Source organism: Trachypithecus francoisi, unplaced genomic scaffold, assembly GCF_009764315.1.
Source record: "Trachypithecus francoisi isolate TF-2019V2 unplaced genomic scaffold, Tfra_2.0 Lachesis_group6, whole genome shotgun sequence".
Taxonomy (NCBI): Eukaryota; Metazoa; Chordata; class Mammalia; order Primates; family Cercopithecidae; genus Trachypithecus; species Trachypithecus francoisi.
In genome coordinates this window covers 46670127-46693604 of record NW_022681471.1, presented here as the reverse complement: position 1 = coordinate 46693604, position 23478 = coordinate 46670127, and the positions used below count along the sequence as shown (strand labels likewise).

The 23478-nt window shown below is 37.3% G+C and overlaps 1 protein-coding gene across 1 annotated transcript in view; it reads left to right on the top strand.

Moving 5' to 3' along the window:
• The window catches only part of NRK (Nik related kinase), a 140271-nt gene that overhangs the window by 69529 nt on the left and 47264 nt on the right, over positions 1–23478 (top strand). The window contains 11 exon segments of the mRNA XM_033201516.1: positions 1621–1718; positions 1720–1744; positions 7127–7237; positions 8713–8803; positions 11837–11923; positions 11926–11966; positions 14180–14234; positions 18856–18934; positions 20002–20177; positions 21817–21880; positions 22308–23463. Of these exon segments, the coding sequence (XP_033057407.1) occupies positions 1621–1718; positions 1720–1744; positions 7127–7237; positions 8713–8803; positions 11837–11923; positions 11926–11966; positions 14180–14234; positions 18856–18934; positions 20002–20177; positions 21817–21880; positions 22308–23463 (1983 nt within the window).

Below are 23478 nucleotides of genomic sequence, written 5' to 3'. Positions count from 1 at the left end.
AAATAAAAGTAAAAAAATAAAAGATTATTGCCATTTCAAAAAAAAATTATCTTAAACATAGCTTTTAAACATAAAAATAAATAAATAAAATGTGAAAAAATAATAAAATTTTTTAAAAGGTCAGCACAGAACAAACTAATACCTTCAAAATGTAAAGGATTACCAAATAATCAAGATAGTATGGTACTGTCCATCCACATGCAAAATAATGAGGTTGGGCTTTTACTTTATATAAAAATTAACTCAAAATGGATCAGACACCTAAGTATAAGAGCTAAAACTATAAAATGCTTAGAAGAAAACAATAATAAAGCTTTGTGACCTATGATTTGACAGTGGATGCTTATATGTTACACCAAAAGTACAAGCAAAAAAACAACAAATTTATAAATCGTGCTTCATTAAAATAAAAACTTTTGTGCTTCGAAGGTCACTATCAAGACAGTGAGAAAACAATCCACAGTATGAGAGAAAATATTCGCAAGTTGTTTATCTGATAAGGCACTTGTATCTAGAATATATGAAGAGCTCTTACAATTCACTAATAAAATGACAACCAGTTTTTAAAAGGACAAAGAATTTTGTGTTAGACATTTCTCGAAGAACATATACAATGGGCAATAGGTGCAGGAAAAGATGCTCAACATCATTAGTCATCAGTGAATTGCAAATTAAAACCACAATGAGACACCACTTCATACCCACTAGAATGGTTATAATAATAAAACAGAAAATAGCAAGTGTTGGTGATAGTATAGAGAAAGTGGAACCCCTCCATACATTGCTCTTGGTAATGCAAAATGGTAAAGCCAGTGTGGGAGACAATCTGTCATTTCATCAAAACATTAAATATAGAGTTACTTGACATTACTGTTCATAGAAGAATTATTCATAATAGCTAAATGGTAGAAATAGCCCAAACATCCCTCAATTGATGAATGGTAAACCAAAAGCAATGAAATATTGTTACATGCCGCAATATGGATGAATTTTGAAAAGAGCTAGTCACAAAAGACCATGTTATATGACTTCATTTACATAAAATGTCCAGAATTGATAAATCTATTGAGACTTAAAGTAAATTAGTGATTGCTTAGAGTTGGGGTGTGTGTGTGTGTGTGTGTGTGTGGCAGAACTGGGGGATAACTGAAGGATATGGGATTTCCTTTTGGAGTGATAAAAATGTTCTAAAATTGATTGTGGTGATGATTGCACACCTCTATAAATATACTAAAAACGATTGCATTTTGCATTTCAAATGGGTGAATTTTATAGTATGTGAATTATAGCTCAATAAAACTGTTGCAAAAGTAACAAAAATATAATGACTCCATTCAGTGAAAATGTTATACAGTGGTTGGTGCTGCTGGTCCTGGGACCACATCTTGAGAACCACTGAACTAAAAGATCTTCAGTTTCCCCTTTTTATTCCACCAGATTCCAAGTTAACCAGAAATCTTCATTCACTGACAATTTTAGTTGAGATTTTATTATAAATTGCTGTTGGATATAATTGGTTGCCATAGGATTCTCCCTCCTTGATTGATCTACTGTACTTTGGGGACTCACAGTCATTGATTGCACAGCTTAGGAGCTTTGCTGTCTGTTCTTATTCCATAGGATGAGGAAGAGGATCTCAGGACTGAACTCAACCTTCTGAGGAAGTACTCTTTCCACAAAAACATTGTGTCCTTCTATGGTGCATTTTTCAAGCTGAGTCCCTGGTCAGAGGCACCAACTTTGGGTATGTTTTTAATTACGCTGTTCTTATTCTATAAGAATAAGTTTTACCCAAGGATGTATGTTTTCATGAGTTGTCACTTTTGTGCATCTACAGGAAAACTTAGCACACAACTGTTAAAGTAGTATGGTGTATTAATCTGTTCTCACAATGCTATTAGATTGGTGCAAAAGTAATCATGGTTTCTGCCATTAGACATACCCAAGACTGGGTAATTTATAAAGGAAAGAGATTTCGTTGACTCATCCACATGGCTGAGGAGACCTCACAATCATGGGGGAAGGCAAAGGAGGAGCAAAGTCACATCTTGCATGGTGGCAGGCAAGAGACCTTGTTCAGCGAAATTCCCCATTATAAAACCATCAGATCTCATGAACTTATTCACTGTCATGAGAACAGCATGCCCCCATGATTCAGTTACCTCCTACGACATATGGGAATTATGGGAGCTACAATTCAAGGTATTTGGGTGTGGACACAGATCCGAACCATATCATTTCGTCACTGGCCTCCCAAATCTCATCTCCTCACTTTTCAGAACCAATCATGCCTTCCCAACAGTTCCCCAAAGTCTTAATTCATTTCAGCATTAACTCAAAAGTCTACAGTCCAAATTCTCATCTGAGACAAGGCAAGTCCCTTCCATCTACGAGCATGTAAAATCAAAATCAAGTTAGTTACCGTAGACACAATGGGGGTATAGGCATTGGGTAAATATGCCTGCTCCAAATGGGAGAAATTGGCCAAAACGCAGGGGCTACAAACCCAATGCACATCCGAAATCCAGCAGAGCAGTCAAATCTTAAAGCTCCAAAATGATCTCCTTTGACTCCATATCTCACCTCCAGGTCACACAGATGCAAGAGGTGGATTCCCATGGTCTTGGGCAGCTCACCTCTGTGGTTTTGCAGGGTACATCCTCCCTCCTGGCTGCTTTCACAGGTTGACATTGAGTGTCTGTGGCTTTTCCAGGCACATGGTGCAAGCTGTTGGTGGATCTACCACTTAGGGTTCTGGAGGACAGTGGCCCTCTTCTCACAGCTCCACCAGGCAGTGCCCCAGTGGTGACTCTGTGTGGGGTCTTCAACCCCACATTTCCCTTCTGCACTGCCCTAGCAGAGGTTCTCCACGAGGACACGGCCACTGCAACAAACTTCCGCCTGGACATTCAACAGTTTCCATACATCTTCTGAAATCTAGGCAGAGGCTCCCAAACCTCAAGTCTTGATTTCTGTGCATCCGCAGGCTCAACATCATGTGGAAACTGCCAAGGTTTTGGGCTTGCACCCTCTGAAACAACAGCCTGAGCTGTACATTGGCCCCTTTTAGCCATAGCTGGAGTGGCTGGGACACAGGACACCAAGTCCCTAGGCTGCACACAACAAGAGGACCCTGGGCCTGGCCCATGAAACCATTTATTTTTCCTCCTAGGCCTCTGGGTCTGTGATGGCAGGGGCTGCTGTGAAGATCTCTGATGTACTCTGGAAACATTTCCCCATTGTCTTGGTGATTAACATTTGGTTCCTTGTTATTTTTGCAAATTTCTGCATTTGGCTTGAATTTCTCCTCAGAAAATGGGTTTTTCTTTTCTATTGCATAATCAGGCTGCAAATTTTCCAAATTTTTATGCTCTACTTCCTCTTGAACCCTTTGCCACTTAGAGATTTCTTCCAAAAGATACCCTAAATTATCTCTGTCAAGTTCACAATTCCACATATCTCTAGGGAAGGGGCAAAATGCTGCCAATCTCTTTGCTTAAACATAACAAAGGTCACCTTTGCTCCAATTCCCAACAAATTTCTCATCTCCATCTGAGACCATCTCAGCCTGGACCATATTGTCCATATCATTATCAACACTTTGGTCAAAGTCATTCAACAAGTTTCTAGGAAGTTCCAAACTTTCCCACATCTTCCTGAGTCTTCCAAACTATTTCAACCTTTGCCTGTTACCCAGTTCCAAAGTTGCGTCCACATTTTCAGGTATCTTTACAGCAGTGCCCCACTCTACTGACGCCAATTTACTGTATTAGTCTGTTCTCAGGCTGCTCATAAAGAGCCTGGGGAATTTATAAAGGAAATTTATAAAGAGCCTGGGTAATTTATAAAGGAAAGAGGTTTAATTGACACAGTTCCACATGGTTAGGGAGGGCTCACAATCATGGTGGAAAGCAAAGGAGGAGCAAAGTCATGTCTTGCACGGTGGCAGGCAAGACAGCCTGTGCAAGGGCATTCCCCTTTATAAAACCATTCATCTCAGATCTTGTGAGACTTATTCACTATCACTAGAGCAGCATGGGAAAAACCTGCCCCCTTGATTCAATTACCTCCCACCAGGTCCCTCCCATGACATGTGGGAATTATGGGAGCTACAATTCAAGATGAGATTCGGGTGAGAAACAGCCAAACCATATCATGTGGCAAAAGATACTCTGATTCCTGGAGATGGGAGTGATAAAATATGGGAAAATAACTTAAGTGTCTGACAAGGGGATTACTGGTGGAATGGGGGAGTACTCAAATGAATACCGGAAATATTCAACATAAACATTTTCAAATATTTTATGTAATTACTATGGTTGCTATTACAGAAATTACCCAATGAACTAATAAATAATGACTGGATAAGGATAAATTCTAATTAGCACTTGACGTGAGCATATGGGTGCATTTTAAGTTTTTGCAAAACATATGCACTTACGGATAAACATAACTCTTAAGAAACTATTTTCCAAATGGTAAGTTGACCTATCCTTTTCTTAGTCATTATGCCTGGAGTAACACAAATTCTAGATCAGTAAGATATAAATTGTAGAGGCTAAATGTAACCTATGCTACCTAAGCCACAGTTACCAGAAATTTTGCTGCCCTCCACTATGGTAAAAATAGTTAAATCACAAGAAAATCAGTTTTGGTCAAGGATGTCTTTATTAAAAATGGAATATTTAGAATATAAGGTGGGGTTAGTATACACTTGAATCTCGACACTTGCTACATTTCCATTCCATGTCCAAGTTAGTAGTATTTTTTCAAAATAATGACTAAAACTTTTCAGTATCTTCAAGTGACAATAAAATATTCTATTACATTCTAAATAATGGACTTCAGAGAATAGGACAGTGGACATTATAGAAAGGTTTTCAACAAAGGGGGGAACAGTGGTTCTCTAAATTTGGCAGGCATCAGAATCTCCCAGAGAGCCTGATAAAACACAGATTGCTGGGCATCACTCACAGAATTTCTGGTTCAGTAGATTTGGGGGTGTGGGTCCAATAAATTGTCCTTCCTAATAAGTTCATATGTGATGGTGTTGCTACTGCTGGACTGATGGTCACACTTTGAGAACCACCAAATTTATAGACCTTCAGCTTAACTCTGTTTTCTCTCAAATGTCCAGTTAACGTGCATCCTCTATTCTCTGATAATTCCAGTCGAGATTTTAGTAAATATGGCTGTATAGTTTAGTTACTGAGGAATTTTTTTGGCATCCACCATTTGTCTTTTTTGTATATTTTCACTTACAAGTTTTTTTCCTCTTGATAGTATAGCAGAATGTGAGAAATTTTGCAGTCTCCTTATTGGATATGTATTAGTACTCAATTCCTTCAGGCATTCAACATATATCAGTTGAAAACTATCTGTCAGATGTTGTGCTAGATGCTAAGAATAAAACGGTAAGCTGAATAGACATGCTCCTGACCCATTGGTGCTTACAATGTATTTGCAAAGACCAGCGTCAATCAAATAATCACACGCATAATGTATAATTGGTCAGAAGAGAAATATCATGGCTGTCTGTGGGTGAACAGCAAACTTTAATTAAGCTGGGAAATGAGAAAATCTTCCTTGAGGAATAAAAGCTTGAACTGAGATCTGAAGGATGAATACACATTTAATGTATAAATTATTTGTGAAGATAAGAATTTTCATGGGACACTTCACAAATTTTTGCCTATATGAATCAGAAAAACAAATAGGAAGTAAGTAGTAGCTTAATAATGACCATTAATGAAGAAGGGTATGTACCAGGCCCCATGCTTACAAAGTTAGGAGAATTACTGAGAATGTCTTACATTCCTTCTATAGTTGAACTCTTCTGACTCACATAAGCAAGATCTTCCAGGGTTTATGTTAGTTGAATGGCTTTAATTCTGGTTTGTCATGTTTCAAAATGAGGAGTTATCACAGTGTACATGTTGTGCCCATTCAATATAGTCAATGCTTAATTCTCCACGTGAAAATCAACTTTTTGTGGCTTATCTGTTTTCATTTTGTTTGGCTGCCTCTTCTTTTTGGTGAAAGTGTGCTTAGGTGAAAGACATGCAGTAATATCAATGGTGAATAACTGTAAATTAGAGGAGTAGTTTTCTGAAAAGAAGATCTTAATATTCCACAGGAAGTAAGGTAGATTTTTTGGATAGTCATGATTTTGAGTTTATCCTTTTGCTTCCATTCATCTATGGTGATAATTAATTTGCATAAAGTTTTAAAAAAAGACATATTTTGCTCTTTTGATAAAGTGTTTTTGACGTGGGCAGTAATACGTAAACCTGTACTCAAAGAAAATATTGCTAGGATAATTATAATAGTTACATGCTTTTGTACATCACTCTTTCCTCTAGTTAACTCATATTACCTGGAAGAAAATTTACTAGTTGGGTCCTCAATTTATTTGTGTCAAAAATAAACTTTCTGAGAAACTGAGTTTATTAATACAATAAAATCTGAATGAAATATTATCAAAGATATTAGTTTTAAAATAGAATTTCCTTAGTAGTAATCCCATTGGGATGAAATTATCCCACAGGAATGCAATCGACAAATTCTCCCTTGGAGTTGTAGCTTGCCAGTATCTTGGGGAAAATAGTTTGGAATTTGAAAATAAAAACAAAACAACAAAAACCAAACCTAGTCTTAATGTTGAAATGTAAACTCTTTTGAGACCCTCCATATTTTGCTTCATCACCCCCAATTAAACTGTTTCCTTGACCATCCTTTCTTTCCCATTCCACTCATCACGTAGGTTTGTTCCTTACATAAACTTCTTTCTAAAAGCATGTGTTTATTTAGTTTTCTATAAACTGAATGTTCTTCCTTTTGAGCATATCCAAACACCACCTATCCTTCAAGACATAGCTCAAACCCCAACTCCCAGTTAAATATCTCTGGTGAAATACCTGGCTTCTCTCCCTCCACAAATTTTTTATTTTAATCCAACTCTAACTTCGTTAGCCTTTGGAGTCTTCCACCAGACAATTGAGGCAGTACTTGCAGTGCCTTAATCTCTAAACGTTACATATAGATACAAACCATATGGACTAAAACTCTCCAGATATTTTCAGAAAATTGAACACTGATTTTTTATACTTTGCTGGCTTTCCTGCAGATGGTGATGGAGTTATGTGCAGCAGGTTCGGTCACTGATGTAGTGAGAATGACCAGAAATCAGAGTTTAAAAGAAGATTGGATTGCTTATATCTGCCGAGAAATCCTTCAGGTGAGTCTTCATAAGTTATTCTCTTCTGATCTTTTAAGAACCTGGAAGTAAATATACAATGCACCTTATACCTGCTCACATCAGATAGTTTAGGTATTCTAAACATAACCTGTGCATCAGGATATCTGAAAAGGCCAAAAAGCTTTTGAGAAAGCCGATTTGCGGCTGACTCCTTTAAATAAGCTAGGTAACAAGCTTCTTTGAAATCATGGCCTTTAATACCTCTGTCAGATTAAGACTGCTGTGTTCAGTGGATCATGGAAACGACCACTTGGATTATTTATTATGTTGTTATTATTTTACAGTTCTTTAAAAAAAAACATAGCACAAGCATCATAGATTAAGATGAAGGTGAGTCAGAAGAAGTCAGTATTTTATGGAATGGCCTCAAACCATCTGTAGCCTTTTGGCAGACAAACATTTTCTTTGATTACTGCCCCCATTTTAAATTTATTTATTTTCCACAGCCAATTGGATGAGAGCAGCAATCTTCTTGATCTACCAAATCCCATCTTTTGTGGCTTAAGTTCTTAGGGTCATCCAAGAAGGATATTAACAGAATTGAACAGTACTACTAATACAATGTTAGAATGTCCTACCTGTCATTTTGGTTGGATTCACTTGTGATGATAGTGTAAATGGTTGAGAGTTCAAACTCTGGACTGAGTTTACATTTAGTTTACTATGGATAAATTTTATCACTTGGAATCAGTTACTTAATTTTTCCAAGGTTCGCTTTCCTAATCTATATTATAAGGATGATGTTAACACCTTTCTCAAAGGGTTTCTGAGAATAATTAGTAATTTAGTCCATGTAAAGCACTTAGTACAATCCTTGGCAAAGAATAAGGGCTCAATAAATGTTAGCAGTTTTAGTGTTACTTTATTATGAATCTCCAGTTAGTGTCTGAGGCAATCTCACTACAGCTTAACATTGCATACCACGTGATGGGTTAGCCAGGTCACGGGTAAATTTTAGTGGTGAATGGGCTAGAGCCAAAGTGTGAAGCCAACACAGATTACAAATGCTGTAAAATGAATTTCCACATTCCCCTAAATTCTCAGTCTACAAGGCTGACTAGAAAATATTTTGGACTAAACAAATGGTTGGATAAGAAATAGAGCAAAACAATAGCTGAGCTATGATATTCAAGATGTCCAGGTCTTTACTCTTATGGTTAGTTGGAAATACGGAGGCTAGAAAGGAAGGTGAAGCTGCCCAATGTATACAAACATTACTTTGGGTACTCTTTTTTCTCATGGGTGTCCTGATTTATTTTCTTTCCTTATAGCCAAAAGTCATATTTCTGGGAACGGGTTGTAGTGATTCCAGCCTAAAGAAAGAATTGTGTCTGAAACATCAAAATTAAGCTGTTTCTCTTATCAAAAGTTTTTCCAAAAATACTAAGAACTGTACCAGAAAGAAAGAAAGAAAGAAATATATACTGATGTGGCTTTTTAAAAAATATATACAGGGCTTAGCTCACCTTCACGCACACCGAGTAATTCACCGGGACATCAAAGGTCAGAATGTGCTGCTGACTCATAATGCTGAAGTAAAACTGGGTAAGTTTATTCTTATAGTATTTTAAGTCCAAAGCATCTTAATGGAGAAAGCTCCTTTAAGATAACTATGTTTTCTGTCATGTCCCTGTCAATATCCTCTACTTATTTGAGCTAGATTTTCCCTGCCTGCAAAACCAGTCAAAATTTGAAAATTTGTTTGGGAGAGGAGGCGGGGCAAAAGAAAGAGGATGCACCTACCTGATTCTTTGAAGTCATGTGGATAAAACAACTTTTGAATTATAATGGGGATTTACTTTTTGGTCATCGCTTTACCCTCTATTAGAAAGAGCTATTATGTTTATTTCAACAATTGAATTGAGTATTTATCATGTACAAATTTCGATGCCATGGGCAAGGATTTAAAAAAAAATTGTTTTACATGACAGACTTGTATTTTCTCAAGAATATCAAAGAACTTTTAAATTATGTAAGGATGAATTGCTTATTTGGATTTTTTTCAGATATGTAAAGAAATGATATTGATCAGAATTGATGCTCCAATAATATGCAAGTCAAGTTCAGAATTATAAATCAAAAGACTGGAAGTACCTAGCTTTCTATGCCAGAGTTCAGAGTTATAGAATTTATTTGAAAATAACCACACGTATTTTCTCATTTTCTTGTCCTTAAGCACATAAGGAACAATATATTGTACCCTTTATTGTGGAAAATAAATGTCAATAGTTATTAGAATAATGCCATAAAAATTATGTCAGTACATTGTAGCGGCAGATAACCCCATTGATATAGAAAATAAGTCACTTGCATTATTTTTCAACAGTTTGTAAACATGTGTCTGAACATGACCTTAAGATGTTTCCCATTTTCTTGCTGAACAGATAGAACAATAGTAGAGATTTTGTTCATTCATTAGGAACATTGGAAGAAGCATGAGGTAGTAATCGTTTACTCTTGGAATAAGTGAAAGTAGTTTCAAGACAATGTATTATTTATTTTGTGTCTGTCTAAAAGCTATAAAGCTAGAAACACAATTTTAAAATACACAAGGAGAGGCCAGGTGCAGTAGCTCACACTTATAATCCCATCATTTTAGGAGATCGAGGCATGAGGATCACTTGAGACTATGAGTTCAAGACCAGTCTGGGCAACATAGCAAGACCTTATCTCTACCAAAAAAAAAAAAAGGTTTAATTAGCTGGGCATGGTGGTGCACACCTGTGGTCCCAGCTACTCAAGAGACTGAGGCAGGAGGATCACTTGAGCCTAGGATGTTGAGGTTGCAGTAAACTATGATTGTGCCACTGCACTCTAGCCTGGGCGGCAGAGGGATACTTTGTCTCTAAACAAGAAATGAATAAATAATAAAAATGTAAAAAATACATGAAGGGCATACATATTTCACATTTAAATATGCAGAATAGATAGTTCATCACAAGGCTAAACACTGTGTTCACATATAGAGCAACACTCTCATATACTTGTGTCAAGTTGCTGGTCAACGCAAACATTTACAACACAAAAGAGAAATTGTACGTAAATGAAAAGCCACTGAAATATCTGTCACAATGTCCATGCACTAAAGTTCATGTACTTTCCTCTGGAGGAGAGACCTTCTACTGCTGGATTAGAGTTTAATCAGATTTACTTTACATGTAGTCCCTGTACAATTTATTCTAGATTTCTCAGACTATCACTATTTTTAAGTAACACATTATAAAATATAATCATACATCTTTTACACTTAATTCTTGTACAATTTGTTTTAAATTTTTAAGATTATAGTTGTTTTTAAACAACGTAGTATAAGAAGAAAGTTGCAGAAAGCAAACCTAATGACAGCCAAAGGAAGTGATAGAAGGAAAAGAGATGGAAAAATGATTCTATTGCAGTTGCAATTGCTCAATAATCTTCATATTCCAGCCTTTAAGGTCATGAAAGAAAACTTTAAACTATGTAGTTGTTGAGGTTTCATCTCGTCTCGGCTTTCATTTCTCTTTCTCTTCCTCTTTTTTCTTTTCTTCTATTAATCAGTCTTCTAGTCTTTTCTCCTTTCATTTTCTCCTCTGGATATATGCCATATACCAACTTATGGCCTTCCTAGGTAATTCTTGGCCCCTAATGCCAGTTCACAGGGATAGTGAGAATGCTGGGCTATTATTAAACAAGTTTCTTTTAAAAATCTAGATAAAAACATAGTACAACACCCAATGGTGATCTTCACAAATATTGTGGACATTTTTTTTGTTGTTGTCGTTCTTGTTAGATTCTTTAAGACTGCCTTAAACGCTTAGGTTTTTCTTTTTCCTTTTTCTTCTCTTCCCCTAAATTCCTGAAGCTTCTTTTCAGTCAGTTTTGTTCGCCATCCTCTGGATTCCTGGAAACCATTCTAAATTAGAAAATCTACTTCATTTTTTATCCGTGTTTTATTTTTTCTGGAATAACTAACCCAGCCTACTTTAGCCTTTTTTTCTGTTTCTGAGGATACCATACCAAATATTTTCTTATAATGTATCCCACAGATGAAGACTGAACTTTTATAATCTAAGTTAGATATAGATACCACAGTAAATACCTGCATCTGATTCAAAAGGTCTATGTAGGAATTTAAACTAAATTCTAGCAGAAAACTCATTTTTCTTTATCAGTGTGATAGAGCCTTCTCATATCATATGTGAGGCTTCCTGATAAAGTGCTAATAGGTTTTAGATTTCTTTGATCTTACTTATGGTTCTGGTCTTCCTTCAGCTTGGTTCCAGGTCCAAACACTACATATGCTATCATTCAGAGGTTCAGAGTGTCCTGACAGAACACTATTTTTAATATTCATGGTAAACATTCAGCCAAACCTACTGTAGATTTATAATAGCACCGCTGAGTCTCATTCCAAAATAAATAGCAGCAAAAGCTTATTTTCCAGTATTCCTGGAGTAGACTTCATGGTAAAGTTTGCTAGGCTGGAATGAAAATCTGTTATTCATTGTGGCTTCTGTATCAGCTTTCCAAGTTAAAGCAATAACTTATTAAGCTTTTTCTTCCTGATTGATTATTTTGACATATAATGATTTTTGGCAGTTGATTTTGGAGTGAGTGCCCAGGTGAGCAGAACTAATGGAAGGAGGAATAGCTTCATTGGGACACCATACTGGATGGCACCTGAGGTGATGACTGTGATGAGGACCCAAGACGCTCCTATGATTACAGAGTGAGTGTGAGAATTCAGTGGAAATTACAATTTGGAAAGGATTTTTGATTAACATATATTTTTAATGATAAAACAAAAAACAAAAAGCAAGCAGCTCCTCCTTTTACATTAAATGCTAGTAGGAAATACAAGCCTTTATTTCAGTAAGTGGTTTGATTATATTCATAAAATAATATTTTCTAAGAATGTGGACAAAGTATACCACTGAGAGTTACCTGAATTTGAGGCAGAATGTGTAGTTTATGTTGCTTGTCACTTATTGGTAAAATATTATATAATGTGGATTTATATGCATATAAAAATTTAACTTCCAGGGACAAAGGGCATTGTAAACTTAAAAATGAATAAATGTAAAGCCAATTATGAACCTCCACAGTAACTTAGCTCCAGAAAAGACAAAAAATAATTTGATTACTCAGAGTAATGGAGAAAATCCTTGGCATATTTCACCTCCAAAACCACAGAAAATCAGTGGAATAGACAAACTAAGTAACAATTCATGCTATTTATTAAAATTTCCACTGAAACTGCAATTTGAACAATATACATATATCCATGTACACATTTCAGAAGGTTGATGTGGAAAGAAAATTCTCCATTTGCTATAGACTGGAAAAACCTCACTCACTCTCCACGTAAGTCATCCAAACAATTCACTGTGGTCTCCCTGAATGGAACCTAGGACTCAATACTTGAAGTTGATTAAGATTCATCTCTTTTCCCTTTCCTTAAGTGCCCTCTACATGATCTGCAAAATAATTATTTACTGAGAGTCTATTATGTTCAGTGCTGTTGGGAGCTATGAAGACTATGGAAGCATGTTCTTCAAGTGGCTTTTTAAAAAAATAATGCTTTATAGTTGCATATTTTTTGCAGTCTTCCAAGGACTTTCACCTGTATTCATTATTTATTTTTAGTTTTTAGCACCATGTAACTGAAAGAAATCTTAAGCATAGACTATCACAACTGAAGCTAAGAAATCTATAAACTAGGGTTCTAAAAATCCAGTTAACCTCCAAGGCTGCAGATCACCTGAGGTCAGGAGTTCGAGACCAACCTGACCAACATGGCGAAACCCTGTCTCTACTAAAAATACAAAAAATTAGCCAGGTGTGGTGGCAGGCACCTATAATCCCAGCTACTGGGGAGGCTGAGGCAGGAGAATCGCTTGAACCCAGGAGGCAGAGGTTGCAGTGAGCCAAGATTGCGCCACCGCACTCCAGCCTGGATGGCAGAGTGAGACTCTGTCTCAAGGAAAAAAAAAAAAAAAAGAATTCAGAAAACCTGTTTAGGAGCGATTTAGCCAGCCAGTGTATCTCTAGCACTGTGCCCTTTCCACAATCTGAAGAAAAAAAATACTAAATAGTTGGTAGTGAAGATAATTTTCTAGTCTCATTATAATTCTAGCCTTAGTTTAGTATATTGCAGGAACTGCTGAAGTACACACACACACACACAGACACACACACACACACACACACACACACACCAGTCCTATGTAAGTGTATGCTATTATTATCAGCATTTTTTTTTTTTTTTTTTTTTTTGAGATGGAGTCTGGCTCTGTCGCCCAGGCTAGAGTGCAGTGGCGCAATCTCGGCTCACTGCAAGCTCCGCCTCCCGGGTTCACGCCATTCTCCTGTCTCAGCCTCCTGAGTAGCTGGGACTACAGGCGCCCGTCACCATGCCCGGCTAATTTTTTGTATTTTTAGTAGAGACGGGGTTTCACCGTGGTCTTGATCTCCTGACCTTGTGATCCGCCCACCTCGGCCTCCCAAAGTGCTGGGATTACAGGCGTGAGCCACCGCGCCCAGCCTATTATCAGCATTTTACATAAAGTGGAATTAAGGCACAGGGAGTTAAAACATTTGCCCAAGATGATACAACTTGTGGGTCTATGTAATAAAATGTCTTTATGACAAGTTTATTTTGGTATTTCAGGTAAAGCAATAATAGCAATGCATCCAAGATGAACTTTCCTTGCGCTTAACCCCATTCCCTATCAACCTGTTGTGCAGTGAGGTACTGGCTGATCACAAGCTCAGATTATGCCTTCCTATAATGTCACTCTGTAATGAAGCTTCATTATAGGAAACCCATAAAAGGGCTCTGGCATTGACATCCACATCCCCAACTAAACACTGTTTTGACATTCTAAATACTACAAATTTCCTATTTTTAAGTGACTTTTTTTGTCATCTTTTTCTTTGCAGAGTGATGTGTGGTCTGTGGGAATTACTGCCATTGAAATGGCTGAAGGAGCCCCTCGTGAGTAAAAATGTTTGATATTTGTTAAAGATTAGGGAAATGTACTGTACAAATTGTACAAATCTCTCTCTGTGGAAGAAGATGAGATTGTCACTTGTACCACTCAGCTTTCACTGGCCACACAGGTGTCATACTATGTGCCAAACTACCAATGGTGGCCTTTTCAGTGATCACCAAATGCTTTCTTCAGGATAGCTAGATGTGGGTGTATAAATCAGCTTGTGCTTTTCTTTCTTATGATATCTTATTTTAGATTGAGTGTTGTTTCAGTTTAGTCTCAGTAGTATTTGGTCCTGACAATCCTAGGCAACCAGAGTAAGGATTCTGGTTGGCATTCCAGTCTATATTTCCTGGTGGAATATTTAGATTCCAGAACATTTACAGTCACACACTGCTACTGCCTCAGGCTGTGATAGTTGAGAAAATTCTCCAGCATTTCATTGAAATTGAGCTAATCTTCAGCAATACCAGGAAGTAAGCCTGTTTTTTTTTTTTCCTTTGGCGTCAAGTCAGCTTACCTTTGGTGCCCTCTTTACTCCTTTCAGCTGCCTCAGTGCCCATTTCATCTTGTTTTCTCTACCTCCCCATTATTTAAATGACCTGTTAGCATCCAGTTCTCTCAAGGCACTGCTTTCTGATAGGAAAGTAAAAACGGAATGTAAACTTGGGTGTAAGTGATTGATAACCATCTAATGTGTGACTCCAGAGCATAGCGTATTTGCTGTCCTTAGTACCTGAAATCCAAAAGTATAAATGACAGTGCATCTCTGGTATTGTTGGATGAGAAGTGTAAAGTAATGTCTTCTGGGGTATGGGGAGGGTTGCTTTGCTTTCCCCTCTCCAAAGCAGATCCTATAGTTTCACATGTTCTTGTATGCTCTATCTGCAAAATGTCCACCCATCAAGCTTTATGAGCTTGAATGATCTTAGCATTTTGTTTCAAGGCCAATGAGAGGAATTTCAAGAAATAGAAATAACGGTAACATAATTGTTGAAAATTCCTGATATCCCTTGGAATATCAAAGAGGGGCTGGGATAAAGCTAGGACACCTGTGGAGATCATGTTACTTCTGCCTGTATTATAGTGCCCCCAAATCATCAAAGTACCTAAGTTGGGTGAATAAAAAATTAATAATGGAAAATGTTAAAATGTAAGAAGATTATATATGACACACACATAAAATTGAAATGATACTGAGCGGATGTGGACTATTCCTCATCATCTCCTGATTATTTCTGTTTTAGAAACATACTTAGATTATGTTAAATTGAGCAGCAGCAACTAATATTTCATATTAGTATTGATGATGCATGGATTTGGTTAGGATACATGCCTGCACTGAGTAGCATCTTTATTCCATTGTTTCTGAATGCTCCTCACCATGCCTTTTCGGAAAACCAACTTTCTATATTTTGCAGTTTGTACTTCCTGGGTCACCTTTGTTTGTTTTAATTTTTTTTTTCATTCCGAAATATTAAGTTATGGGAAAAAGTATTGGTGAGCAAACTCACAGGAGTGCAGAGAAGGAGTTTTGCACAGATTACACAAATGGCAAGCTTCTTACAAAAGATAAGTGAAGGCCAGGAGATTTGGAACTCACAAAGAGAGAAAATAGGGCTGGCCTGCCTGGATCAGTAATTGGAATAGTACAACTTTGGTCGAGAGCAGCCCTAAATAGCCTCCCTACTAAAACATTTCTCTTTTATCGGTGTCCTTTATTGTCTGGAATATTAATTTTGTGTGGAAATAATTGTCATCAGTTTAACTGCAGAAATCCTCCACATTATAATTATTTTTTCCATGGAAAGGCCATCATAAGGGATGGCCTTCCAAAGTACCAATTATCTGATAATATCCTCTGAGTTCCAGGTAACAAAATTATCTTCCTTTGGTCTTCCTTTGGTGAGTCTTTTCCAGAGAAGTAAAGAGAAAGAAAGAATAACTTCTCCCTGACAGGATGCCATAGGGCATGTGTCCCCAACCTCTGGGCCACACAGCAGTAGGTGAGCAGCGAGCAAGTGAGCAAGCATTACCACCTGAGCTCTGCCTCCTGTCAGATCAGCAATAGCATTAGATTCTTCTAGGAGTGGGAACCCTATTGTGAATTGAGCACACAAGGGATCTAGGTGGTGCATTTCTTATGAGAATCCAACTCATGCCTGCTGTTCTGAGGTAGAACAGTTTTATACCAAAACCAACCCCCTACCCCTAGGTCCATGGAAAAATTGTCTTCCACGAAACTAGTCCCTGGTGCCAAAAAGTTTGGGGACCACTGTTGTAGTGGCTCAAGAAAGAGAGAACTGGACACTTGTAAACCAGGAACCCCTTCAGTCCCTAGGTTCTGGGTAGAAATTCAAATAATATGGGGACCTTTAAACCGAGGCCAGAACATTTATAATAATCACCCGAACATCAGAGTATCAAAGCCTAATTTTGAATAGATGTAGTTTTTAGTCTCTATCTTTTATAGAAAAGATCATCTGTGCCTGGAGGAGAAGCGGGATAGGATCAACAGTTAACCCTGACACCCCCCCCTTTCTTGGTAAAGCTGTACACTGGTCAACTTGCCTTAACCTGGACCATATTTTCCCCTATTTTGCATTCTTCTTGATATTGTAGATCATTTTAAATATCCTCAGTGTTGCTTCTTTATAGTCCTACTTCTATTCCTTGTAGTGTGGCTCTCTCGTATCCTATATCTATCTTTACCTGAGTGCATTGTGGCTCAAATCTACCCCTGTCCCATCAAGAGGCCTATTCCTTCAATATTCAGAAGATTCCCTCAGATCTCAACATGTGTTAAGAATAAACCACGTTATTTAACCTAATTCAAACTAAGCCCAGTTTAATATGTGTCCGACCCTTCAAGAGATAATGTGATTTTTAAGAGAGGCTTGCTGTTTCAAAGGAATGAGCCTCTAATGATGAACATTTAGGTAGTGTTATGAGATATGGGTTAGAGGGGGCAGTTACTGACATTACTGAAATTAGACTATGTAGGAAACCATAAACAGCTACTGTTTACATAGCTCTTGTACCCACCCTATGCTCCCTTCCTTTGTGAACTTTTCCTTTCTGTTAAAGAAAACTTACCTAGTCTGTGTCCTAGCTCTTGACCCCTGAAGATGTTGTCAGTGGACTGACTGTTGCTCAGATGTTAATAAATGACAACTGTTTAATATTGTACAAACTCACTTACAATAAGTTTAAAGGAGAGAACCTGGAGACTGATTGGACATAGTAAAAGAATAAAAAGGGTTAAATATGATCCTGATATTTTGTGCTTGGAGCTAATTCTGTCTCAATTATAAAAATGCACCTTCTATTAATTTATACCCATGTAATTGAAAACAAAGCTTGGCCCTTAACTGCCTTTGTATAGCCCTAATAAACTCACTCTGTGGAGTTTCTGTCTACTACTATGAAAGGCCAGTTTGTCACTTTAGGTTTTTCTGAGGATGCGTTTCGGGAGAGAAAGGATGGCTCTATCAAGAATCATTAATATCAAATTATCCTCACAACAATGACACACTTGTAATGTTAGATGAAATTGACAGTATGGCTCTCCACTGGGGATTTTTTGCACTGCCAACTTTTTTTAATCAAAACGCAAGAGGAAATAAGCAAAGTGAGGTATATTTAAACACTTATAGGAAAAACCAAAATTCCCAAACCAATGAAGTAATTAATTTATATAGCACGTATTGGAATAGGTTTTTATTTTTATGCCTGTGTGCATGAAACAGAGAATGAAAGTCCAGTAATTTGGCACAGTCTCAAAGTGCCATAGAGTCAGCATCTTTGTTATAATATCAATAGCTGATATTTATTTAGCATCTACTACATGTCAGATACTTTTGAGGGGGATTTTTAAAATTATTTTAAAAATGTTTGTGCATCCATAGTAGGTGTATATGTTTACGAGGTAAAGACATTTTTACTTGTAAGTTGCTAATTAATCCTCATGACAATTCTTTGAAGGGATTCCTCTTGCTACATTTCCTGTTTTTCAGATGAAGAAACCAAGATGCAGATAGATTAAGTAATTTGCCCAAAGTCACAAAGGTAGAGCTAGGTTTGAACCCAGATGTTCTTACTCTAGGGGGTGTATTCTTAACAGTTGCACTATACCTATTTTTTTTTCTAGAACTCTCAGCTTCCAAAACAGATTCTTCTAAGCTTTCTAGACTACTAAATCATTTTTCTTTATATATTATTGTACTAAGCTAGTAGTTTGGTTGAATTTTTCAGTCTATAATTGCATATTCCAATTTTATAACTAAATGCCTGCAATACAAAAACATAGAGGTGTGCTTGTTTCACTTTCAGTTAACTTTTCTAGATGTAAATTATCAACTATACATTTCAAATATTTTATCTAGTTTACTCTTAGTTTATCCTACTTAGTGGTAGTGAGACTTGAGAATCTTATATATTGCAACATTGCGTTAAAACAAGTTTTTCTTTTTCTTTTGAAATACATTCTTTTGTATCTATTTGTCCCTGAGTGTTTACTCAACATAATATGTGAAAGATCACTGAGAATGGCCTCTGGAATGAGGAGTGCGTTCTTTAGTTACCCTTCTCATTCTTTCTAAATTTATCTATTTCCCTTTGCAGCTCTGTGTAACCTTCAACCCTTGGAAGCTCTCTTCGTTATTTTGCGTGAATCTGCTCCCACAGTCAAATCCAGCGGATGGTAAAGATGAATGTCTTGATCTCCTAATTACATTGACTTGACATTTTTATGTTAGCAAAGAAGTTTTAATTCATTTGGTCAGTCCTGCTCCACCATCCTTGTTGGACAATATTTCCTAAAATCTAATATCTTAACGGGAGGTCTAAATGACCAGTTTTCATTAAGAGGTAGCTAGCCAACTCTAAATAAGTAATATCCTCTATAGTATTTTCTGATGATATTACTGTACTGCCATTAATGGGCATGTTCAGTTGTTTCCCCAGTAATAGGATGAACTGTTGGCAACTATTTGTGAAGTTTCTTGTGGTGCTTATAGGCAGTCAGTTATATGCAGCCCTGTTGATTAGTCCTTTAAACTAAACACACACAGACCTAGAGCAGAATACTTGTTCTCCCAGGGCACTTACATGCCAGCTAAACTTGGGAGTACTTCTCTCTGAAGCTTGTTGATCTTGTACCTGAAACTTTTGTTTATTATTAGTTTTTATTGCTTTCCCTGGTAGAAGTGGTGACTGTGATTTGATTGCTAACATTCTGCATTGAAATTCAATTTAACCCTTTCCATGGATTCAGTTTTTATGGCCACATCTATTTTCATGGGTCATTTTACAAGATTAGTTAGTCTTGGTGCTTTTAGCACCCTCTTTTTAGATCATTATATTCATTCCTCTGTAGTTAAAACTGCGTATAGTCAAATGAAAAATACATAGTATGACTGCTGTGGGCCGATCAATCTAGTCTTGCAGACTTATATATCACATTAACTATTTAATCATCATATCTGCACTTGAGTTTTTACCAGGTACATACAGTTAACTCATTGAAATTTCTACTGTAATTTAGATGGAATATGCTATTGACTACTCTTGCTTCTTTTTCTGAGGTCTAAATGGCCTCACTTTATAATGTGTGTTGCCAAACTGCAGGATATTTGTCAATTGAAAAGACAATAATACCTAAAGGCAACTCTCTCCAAATATGATTTTCAGAGAGGCATGTGGGTGGTGGTGGGAAGAGGTCTGGCAGGCCTGAGAACACATTTTTTCTCTCTTTGACTCATTTTTTAGGTCCCGTAAGTTCCACAATTTCATGGAAAAGTGTACAATAAAAAATTTCCTGTTTCGTCCTACTTCTGCAAACATGCTTCATCACCCATTTGTTCAGGAAATAAAAAATGAACGACATGTTGTTGAGTCATTAACGAGGCATCTTACTGGAATCATTAAAAAAAGACAGAAAAAAGGTAGAATCTGTGAAGTTTTATTTTACTGAAATGAATATTCAGAGTTTATTCATGTATTGTTTCCAGGAAAAAATATTTGTTTAAGAATTAGATTGAAAGGAAAACTTCTGAGGCCTTTGATATTTAGTTTTTCCATTAATATGCCATGTGCTCTTATTTGATTATCTCTTACATGCGTGTGTGTGTATGTGTGTGTCTGTGTGTGTATAGTTACTAATTCTTGCCAGTTTCACCTGACAAATATTCATATTTACGAAGACCTTGAAAGCATCCAATAAAATTTTGTGATATGCCAATTTTAAGTAACTAAATAAAATAAATAAAAGATAAAAGGTAAAAAAAGTATATCTTACTGTTTTTTTCAGCTGACATTTTGACTCTACAAGAGATAAATGGATTTGTAATTAACCATTTATTGACTGCTAACTTTGAAGTAGTATTTGTGCACCATATAAAGCTTGTTTTATGTACTAAATCCAAATATAAAATATAATTAAAGGAACTAATTTATACAAATAAACATAAACTTCTGTCTATTAATAAAAGTGAACTTCTATTAAAAATGGCAGGATTTGCAGTGAGCCAAGATTGTGCCACTGCACTCCAACCTGGGTGACAGAACAAGATGCTGCCTCAAAAAAAAAACAATAAAAACAAAAGTGCCTGAATGGATTTTCACCAAGTCCAGAAGAAGCCCCTGGGAAGTTCTAACTTTATATGTTATGTTACATATTCCATATTTGATTCTGCGGACCATAGGCAGAGTTGAGAGTAACAGTGGAATGTAAAAGGGAAAACTTGTAAAAGCAGGCATCCTCAGATCAGCTGTGGGATTGACTGCAGTGGGGCTTGTTGTATCTGTACATGTATCATATTTTGAGGCAAGGAGCAACAAGTTAATTTATTTGCCTGTGGTAATGAAGTTATTGAACCAACATTACAGAGGCCAGCCAGTTTCAAATGGGTTCAGGAAAACCACACATCTACTTGGTAATTTGCTAATTTCCAGAGTTGCAAAATTTTCGAAATGTTACCTGTAGGAAAAGTTCCATGTATATGGAAGTTACGCTAAAGATATAAATATAGTTGCTCTAAATATTTTAATACAGGAAATTCAAAAGAAAACCCTTGTTTGTAAGCTTCTATATTTCAGTAGTCGTAGTACAGCTGATAGGAAAGAAGCCGAAAGTTTTCAATGTGTTTAGTGTAAAACACAGAATTAAGAATTTGCCTTCTCATTGAAAAGACCAAATATCTGTTTCAAGCCATAAAGTCCTTACATCTAGAGCCCACAGCTTTAAGTTATGCTCACCATTATTTAGAGTTTCTCTTGTCTCATTCTCCCTTTGTCCCATTCTCTCTTCTTTCTCTTTAGAATTGCAGAAATCAGATTGCTAAATTTTCTTTTCTCTGTTCAGAGAAATTAATCTGCATGTAATAGCTATATTGTGCTGCAAAAGTGGGCCTAGAAACTAGAATATGGTCTACATCACAAAACAAGTACGTTTGAAGGGCTACCTTCTTGCCCTTGTAATTCACTCCACATCCTGAGAAGCAGAGGGAACAACGTGACTAAAGTGGATAACATGCTTATCTGCTGACTGTTTATGCATTATGTTTTTCTCTTTCATAAAAAAAGGAATACCTTTGATCTTTGAAAGAGAAGAAGCTATTAAGGAACAGTACACCATGAGAAGATTCAGGTGCGTTCCACAAATTGCATATATAATTTGATGATAGCAATTCACATAAGGCAGTTGATTCCATACTGTTGCCTTTGACTCAGAAAGACTTAATTCTTTCTGATACAACAAATAACAAATCTCTGTTTTTAAGAGATATTGAGTGAAAATGTGAGGAGAATTCTTTATTACTACCCAAAGACTCCTTAATATCTGGCAAGTGAATGATCAAGTAGATATCAGATTTCATTAATAATTGAATACATTAGTAATACAAATGTTACCTACAGAATATTTCAGACATTAAGGGAATGATTTCGGAAAGGTTTACTGAAGATATCTTCATTGCAGAAAATGTCCATCTTTTAAAGTAAAAACAATGCCCCTGAATGGCTCCATTCCACTAAAAATTCTAATTGTATGCCAATAATTTGTGTGTTTATTTTAGAGGACCCTCTTGCACTCATGAGCTTCTGAGACTGCCAACCAGCAGCAGATGCAGACCACTTAGAGTCCTGCATGGAGAACCCTCTCAGCCAAGGTGGCTTCCTGATCGAGAAGAGCCACAGGTCCAGGCACTTCAGCAGCTACAGGGAGCAGCCAGGGTATTCATGCCACTGCAGGCCCTGGACAGTGCACCTAGGCCTCTAAAGGGGCAGGCTCAGGCACCTCAACGACTACAAGGGGCAGCTCGGGTGTTCATGCCACTACAGGCTCAGGTGAAGACTAAGGCCTCTAAACCTCTACAAATGCAGATTAAGGCACCTCCACGACTACGGAGGGCAGCCAGGGTGCTCATGCCACTACAGGCACAGGTTAGGGCACCTAGGCTTTTGCAGGTACAGGCCCAGGTATCCAAAAAGCTGCAGGCCCAGACCCAGACATCAGAACCACAAGATCTGGACCAAGTACCAGAGGAATTTCAGGGTCAAGATCAGGTACCCGAACAACAAAGGCAGGGCCAGACCCCTGAACAACAGCAGAGGCACCACCAGGTGCCTGAACGAGAGCTGGAGCAGAACCAGGAACCTGAACAGCCAGAGGTACGGGAACAGGCTGCCGAGCCTGCAGAGGCAGAGACTGAGGCAGAGGAACCTGAGTCATTACGAGTAAATGCCCAGGTATTCCTGCCCCTGCTATCACAGGATCACCATGTGCTGCTGCCACTACATTTGGATACTCAGGTGCTCATTCCGGTAGAGGGTCAAACTGAAAGATCACCTCAGGCACAGGCTTGGACACTAGAACCCCCACAGGCAATTGGCTCAGTTCAAGCACTGATAGAGGGACTATCAAAAGACTTGCTTCGAGCACCAAACTCAAATAACTCAAAGCCACTTGGTCCGCTGCAAACCCTGATGGAAAATCTGTCATCAAATAGGTTTTACTCACAACCAGAACAGGCACGGGAGAAAAAATCTAAAGTTTCTACTCTGAGGCAAGCACTGGCAAAAAGACTATCGCCAAAGAGGTTCAGGGCAAAGTCATCACGGAGACCTGAAGAGCTTGAACTCTCAGATTTAGAAGCCCGCAGGCGAAGGCGCCAACACAGATGGGAAGATATCTTTAATCAGCATGAGGAAGAATTAAGACAAGTTGATAAAGTAAGAATTTTTGAT